This window comes from Etheostoma spectabile, chromosome 5 (assembly GCF_008692095.1).
Source record: "Etheostoma spectabile isolate EspeVRDwgs_2016 chromosome 5, UIUC_Espe_1.0, whole genome shotgun sequence".
NCBI classification, from domain to species: domain Eukaryota; kingdom Metazoa; phylum Chordata; class Actinopteri; order Perciformes; family Percidae; genus Etheostoma; species Etheostoma spectabile.
Window position 1 is genome coordinate 2,805,114 of NC_045737.1, and position 5,821 is coordinate 2,810,934.

At 41.2% G+C, this 5,821-nt stretch overlaps 1 protein-coding gene across 1 annotated transcript in view; it reads right to left on the reverse strand.

Annotated features, from left to right (window-relative positions):
* Window positions 1-1,690: 1,690 nt before the first annotated feature.
* LOC116689498 (P2Y purinoceptor 4-like) overlaps window positions 1,691-5,821 on the reverse strand; it is an 8,792-nt gene continuing 4,661 nt past the window's right edge. The window contains exon 2 of the mRNA XM_032516053.1: window positions 1,691-3,658. Within this exon, the coding sequence (XP_032371944.1) occupies window positions 2,631-3,658 (1,028 nt within the window). The 3' untranslated portion in view covers window positions 1,691-2,630. The remainder of the gene's footprint in view (window positions 3,659-5,821) is intronic.

Here is a 5,821-nt window from a genome sequence, read left to right on the forward strand (position 1 = left end):
CAACAACGTGAGCGTTCACGACTCCCCGTCCCCGCCCCCGCCCCTTCGCGTGACGTCACTGACCTCTCCAAAATGAAAACAAAGAATAGATAATCATCATTATTGATGTCATCTGACACTTTTGTGCTTTTGTGTCCTGTTATTTGTTATTGTTTGATTTATTAATTTCTAACTTACCTTCGTATTATATTATTTTTACTTATTTATGCATAGTTTTATTTGATTACAAAATGTGTTGACTGAATATTTGTAAGATGTATGCTGAATAAGACTTAAAAAAAGAAAAAGAAAAGAAGAAAAGATAACCAGGCGTATGTGCTTCAATGCCTTTAAATGATCAACACAAACGCACACAATGTTTAATAGGCCTACATCTGATTGTCTTTTGTGACAATTGTGACGTGTAATAGACTATCATTTTCAAATGCTCAGGCATGAATGTTGTCAACTTGCCCCTAAATATGTAAAAAGGGAACGTTTTAATGCAGCCTATATGGCACTGCATCAAGTTTTCTCCAGTGGAAGAGCACACTAGATGGCACTGCATCAGGTTTTTTCTCCATTTTAAGGACACCCATTTGTGCACTGCGTCTTGTTTTCTCACTGGAAGGACACCCTAGAACAGTGGTTCTCAACCTTTTTGACAATTACAATTCTACCTGTACAAACAAAAAAGCTGTTTGATCAAATTAACTTTGTAAGCTTTACAAAATATCTGTTTGAAGTTTTTTTACTTGGTTTTGTTTTCTTCCTTTAGTAACCCCCTGGCTCGTTTAGAACGTAGACTGTTAAGATGGACAGAATATGTTGTTTTCTATTGTATGTCCTCATTCTTCAATAAATCTTGATTTGAAAAAAATACATAGAGGGGGGGGGGGCTGCTGCTAGAGGGCACATGGAAAGATTAAAGGGTATAACTCAACTTGTTGTAAGAAATAGGAATTACCATTTGATTCAATTATATCTACATATTAACATTAAGTCAACTGTTACACATGAACACTATGTGCTGCAGTTATGCAAGAGTGTGTAAAAACTATAAACAAGCACAGAAACTACTTTTTTGGCTACTTTAAACAGATAGCCAAAAAAAAAACTGAACAGTTCAAATGATTAGCTAAAGTAATAGAGAACCTGTTAAAATTGTTAGCTGAACTGTTCTCTGCAATGCAAGTAATGGATAAAGGGTTGAAATATTCAGCTTCACACCAAGTAGCTGCTTAGTAGTAGTACCATTGTTGACTAACCCAACATTAACATTGACAGTTCACAGTATCCACTTTTACATAATGAATAATTATACATTTAATACATACATTGGGTATCGATGACAGGGTACGTGAGTTAATCCAAGAGGGCTGTGGGGGTACTTTTGTTATCCCACTCCAACAATGAGGAATGATACAAAATCTCTTACAGTACTACTCAGAGAATGGTACACAAAACAAAAGCTAGTTTGTAATATGCACACCGATGGACAGCTGCTCTCTCTCTTCATACCCTGTATCGGTATGACTACTTGAGATCAAATTCAAGATTCTGCTGTAGACAAGTGAAACTTGCTATAGTGCATACAATTACCACCAACATCCAATTTCCTGTTTAATTATGAAGTTGTTATCTATAGGGATAAGCTGTAGGGAATTCATTACGGACAAAGTAAAACATCACAAGATCATTTTGATTCTGAAATCATATATTTTATGTTCAGTAAAATAAAAGTTAAATACACGTAATTAAAATATAATTATGGCAATAGTAGAACCACCTTCAATGATTTGATGTTATAAGATAAGAATAGGAAGTCTCAACACTACTCCAACCCGAAGGGTCCTGACTAAAGTAACAGGTTTTATGTCAGGTCAGGATGTTTGATTGCATAAAGCTTCAGGTTCATGTTGAGTTATTTTCAAATGTATCTATTAAGAAAGGTTTTTCTTTGACTGTGCTAAACAAATGCATTGATGCGTGTCATGTGCTGCAAGATAGATGGGCAATGCTCAGTGGGAACGTATTGTTAACCATCAGAAATGGATGACATGAAGCACAAATAAAGCATTTGGGTTACAAACATTTTTTCAAGCTTGGTTTGGGTCTCAAAATGAACAATTACAAACATTTGGGAAATATTCTCACATGCTTTTTTTGTTAAGAGTAAGATTAGAAAATTTTGTTTCTTCACAGAAAATCTAAAGTAACAGTCGGCATTTAATCCTGGGACTCTAATATTGGTCAAACTCAGTGATAGTGCAGGAGGGTGCATCTGATAGCCCTTAAATGGCCTCCTCGAGTCCTCCACTTGCCTCCCTTCCTCGTGCCTTAGTCCTGCCCACCGAGGAGGCACAGGAGAGACACTTTGAAATCATGGGAGGAGAGAAGAAACGAACAAAGGTGGGAGACATCACATGAATTGTCAGCTGTTTGGGCGGAGTTAGCAACTCCTTCAGCTGCATTTAGGAAGGATGCTCTCGTGTATCCTCGCCTATAGCTCCTTGGTGATACCTCCTCGGGGCAGAAATAAGAGCTTTGAGAAAGCTTTCACTGAGGAGGGACAAAACAACTTACGGTTCCGCCAAGGCCCGAGGAGTCGAGGAGTTATCAAATACGGGTTATGAGATGCAGCCCCAATGCTACTGATTTGCAGTGATTTCTGAATCAGTTCTTGGCAGACCTTCTACCTTCCCAATCCTAAGAGACTGAAATGCATCTCGAAACTTTTGCGAAGCAAAACAGTACAGCAAAGGATCCAGGCAGCTGTTCACCCCTGCTATAATCCAGGATGCATAATACGCTGTCTCGATCTGGAGAAGAACATGGCATTCTTGAGGGTAATATTTTTTAAATATAACTCCCACAGTTCGTACCACGTTCAGAGGCAAGAAGCACAATCCAAATATCACCAGACACAGGGCGATCATCCTCTGAGATTTCACCTTGACATTTAGACCTTTAGGCGTGCTGATGTTGAGGTGAGTTAAGGTGTTCGTCAGACGGCCATAGCAAACAGCTGACAGAAGAAAAGGGAGTAGAAACCCAAAGATGAACAGGATGAAGTTAAGGACAAAGTAGGTGTCTGATAGGTTCCTCTGATGGATGGAGAGGCAGTGACTGTTTCTGCCCTCCTTACTTGGAGGAAGCAATAAAGCGTAGATCAGAGCCTGAATCAATAGCAGAGACCAAATTCCTGCACACAGCTTCCTGACAAACTTCTTCCGTTTCATGCAGGAGCTTCTGTTGTAGTGCACCACGGCTGTGTACCGATGGATGCTGATGAGAGTGAGGAATATGGTGCTGCCGTAGAAATGCGAACTAAGCAGGGCAATCTTGACTTGGCACAGGAACCTACCAAAGGGCCAATCATTGCCCATGGCAAAGTACACTGCCATCATGGGAGTGACTGGGGTGGCAATGGCGTCGCTGAGGGCCAGGTGGAACTGCAGTGTGGTTCCACAGGTCCAGTGAGTCAACCGGCAGCAGAAGACCCAGAGGCTGAAGGTGTTCAGGAGGAAGCCCAGGAAGAAGACCAGGCACAGGAGGACAGCAATAGACATGTGCTGGCTCTCCCCCAGACAAGATCCAGAGTCATTACTGCTGTTCCCAAGCTGGGAGGAAACCACCAGAGGCTTCATCTTCTCAAAGATCTTCTTGTTTCTCACACCTGCGAGGAAAAAACAGACTTGCTCACATCTACCACAAACAACTTTTCATATTAAATCAAAGAACTTTGATTTACAAAAGAAAATAATACTGTAAGACTTTGTTGCCCCAGTGGGAAATTTGCATTGGAGATCACAGTGATTGCAGTAGAAAATGACATCAAAAACAACAGCAACAAAGACAACAAATACATTCATACTGCAATTGCACATGCCCGTCTACATCATAAAAAGTGCACACATAATATAATATAAAACAGTGATCAAGAACAAAAGCTACGACATACACATATTTCAGTTGGTGTTGAGAGCAACACAAGTTGGATCACAAAATGATTTTTGGGCCTGTCTGATTATGGTTTGCTGAAAAATAGCCTGAAAACTGGAATGTTGACGGACTCACAATCTTCCTGGCTTTCTGTATAAAGTGGGAAATATGGGCCTCTGACTATACTGTCAACTTACCAAACCATGCAGGGATACCATAGCGCACAAGGCACTCCACTACTGCATCATAGAAACAAGCTGCACCTCTCCATTCACACCAAAGGTTCTGAGCCTTCTCCACATGAACATCCCACAACAGTTTATTACCCATGTAGATATCTGTAGGAGTTCCCCTGTGCTGTGGTATGGTCATGGATGACCACTGGTGAGTGATAAACCAAGAGACCTGGGGTCAAACACTACCTCCTCTGTTTTTTGTGTATGTTGAGGATGAGATAATATTTGTAACAGGTCTGCACAAAGTTCTGCAGGATGTCAGTGTCATAGAAATAGCAACAATATTTTGGGTTTCAGTATGGCTGGTGCATTCATTCATGTAGAGCAGGGGTGTCAAACTTATACTTACTTCCATTGTAGGAAAAATAATACTGTTAAAGACCTGGGAGAGATGAGTAATTTCTAAGATTAAAGTCGTAAATTTACGGAAAAAGAACTTGGATATTGTCTGTGATTAAAGTGGTAAATTTGGAATTGGAATAAATTACTTCTCTGCAATTTTTGGGCCTGATTGGACCCTTTGGCGGGTCGGTTCTGCTCCACAGGCTTTATGTTTGACACCCCTGGGGTAGAGAGTGAACAGCACAGGTGAGCTCACACACCCTGAGGTGCTCTGGTGCTGATGACCACGGGCTCAGACATGGATCTGTTCACTCTTGCTGGGTGCTGGGTGCAGTAGGTAAGGAATTAAATAACAATTAAAGGGGGAGTCCAATTCTTTTGAAAGGTTTTTATATATATTTAGCACCAAAAACCTGTTTTCCATAGCCCTGTTGAAAACATTTTTGTGACCTGATGTTGCTCCAGTATAGTACAGTACGAGAATTTGCATTTCCTAGGAGGGTAAAAACTGTATTTTAATGGACAGAGCATGTGTGATGTCACCTATTGGTTTGTGGAGATCTGCTATCCGTCGCCTGGTTGCAGATGTGACGATTTTAGAAGAGAGGGAGCTGTGAGGAAGCTTACACTCCGGTACATTCCGGTACTACGCTACGGTACACACTCTCACTGGCAATCACATCATGGCCAGGCCCAAAACATCCCCTGCTTTATTGCTGATTTTAAAATCAATGAGACCATAATTTACTCTCTCGTAGACTTCTACAGAAACAACCTCTTTCTGCCAATGCACGTGTTGCCCCCTGCTGGAATTCAGATAGAATGCAGGTTTAAGGCACTTCCTCATTTACCACACCAAACCGGATTCATTGTCCATTAATATTAACAGTCTATGATGGTGAAGGCCTGTCCGGCCTGTCCTGCCTCTGATTGGCTAGTTTTGCATTGCAGACCTATCTCCAAAGCACTGTACAGGAGGGTCTGGCTAGTCCACACAGTATTCCGAGATGGGAGAAAAACATGCTCTGGTTTATTGGCATTTCTTGAAACCAATGATAATCGCCTTTGGTGTCCTAAGCGCCTGACGGAGCCCCGGGCCTCTTCTAAATAGCCACGGAAAGGAAGTTGTTTAGGTGGAACATGTGTACGTTAAAAAGTAGTTTTAGTTTTATTCTGAATCATCATAAATCACTCTTCATTTCAACACCAACAGGCCTGTCGGACACCGCCTACCAAGAGTCAGGGTCTGTCTGAGGTTTCTTCCTAAAAGGAAGTTTTACCTCGCCACTGTTGCACTGTTGCTTGCTCTGGAGGGAACT